Source organism: Phaethon lepturus, unplaced genomic scaffold (assembly GCF_000687285.1).
Source record: "Phaethon lepturus isolate BGI_N335 unplaced genomic scaffold, ASM68728v1 scaffold31036, whole genome shotgun sequence".
Classification (NCBI taxonomy): domain Eukaryota; kingdom Metazoa; phylum Chordata; class Aves; order Phaethontiformes; family Phaethontidae; genus Phaethon; species Phaethon lepturus.
The window spans coordinates 2,285-2,603 of record NW_010547362.1 but is presented as its reverse complement, the minus strand read 5'-3'; the positions used below and the strand labels follow the sequence as shown (position 1 = coordinate 2,603).

General features: G+C 65.5%; 1 protein-coding gene across 1 annotated transcript in view; it reads left to right on the top strand.

Moving 5' to 3' along the window:
• Positions 1 to 6: 6 nt before the first annotated feature.
• LOC104622751 (zinc finger MIZ domain-containing protein 2-like) overlaps positions 7 to 319 on the top strand; it is a gene marked incomplete at both ends in the record, with an annotated part of 2,509 nt that continues 2,196 nt past the window's right edge. Inside the window, 1 exon segment of the mRNA XM_010289628.1 lies at positions 7 to 155. Coding sequence (XP_010287930.1) covers positions 7 to 155 — 149 coding nt within the window.

Sequence of the window (319 nt, the reverse complement as noted above, 5' to 3'; positions counted from 1 at the left end):
TCCCCGGCAGGGCCGGCCCCCGGGGAGGAGCTGCGGCTGACCTTCCCGGTGCGGGACGGCGTGGTGCTGGAGCCCTTCCGCCTGCAGCACAACCTGGCAGTCAGCAACCACGTCTTCCAGCTGCGCGACTCCGTCTACAAGACCCTCATGATGAGGTGGGGGTGGTGGGGGTCAGGGGGCCACACGGCACAGCATGGCAGAGCGCAGTATGGCACTGCACATGATGCTGCATGGCACAGAGCAGCACAGCATCATGCTGCACAGGGTCATACACTGGTGCTTGGTGTGCTGTGCGGCATGGTGTGGTGCAGTGCTACGC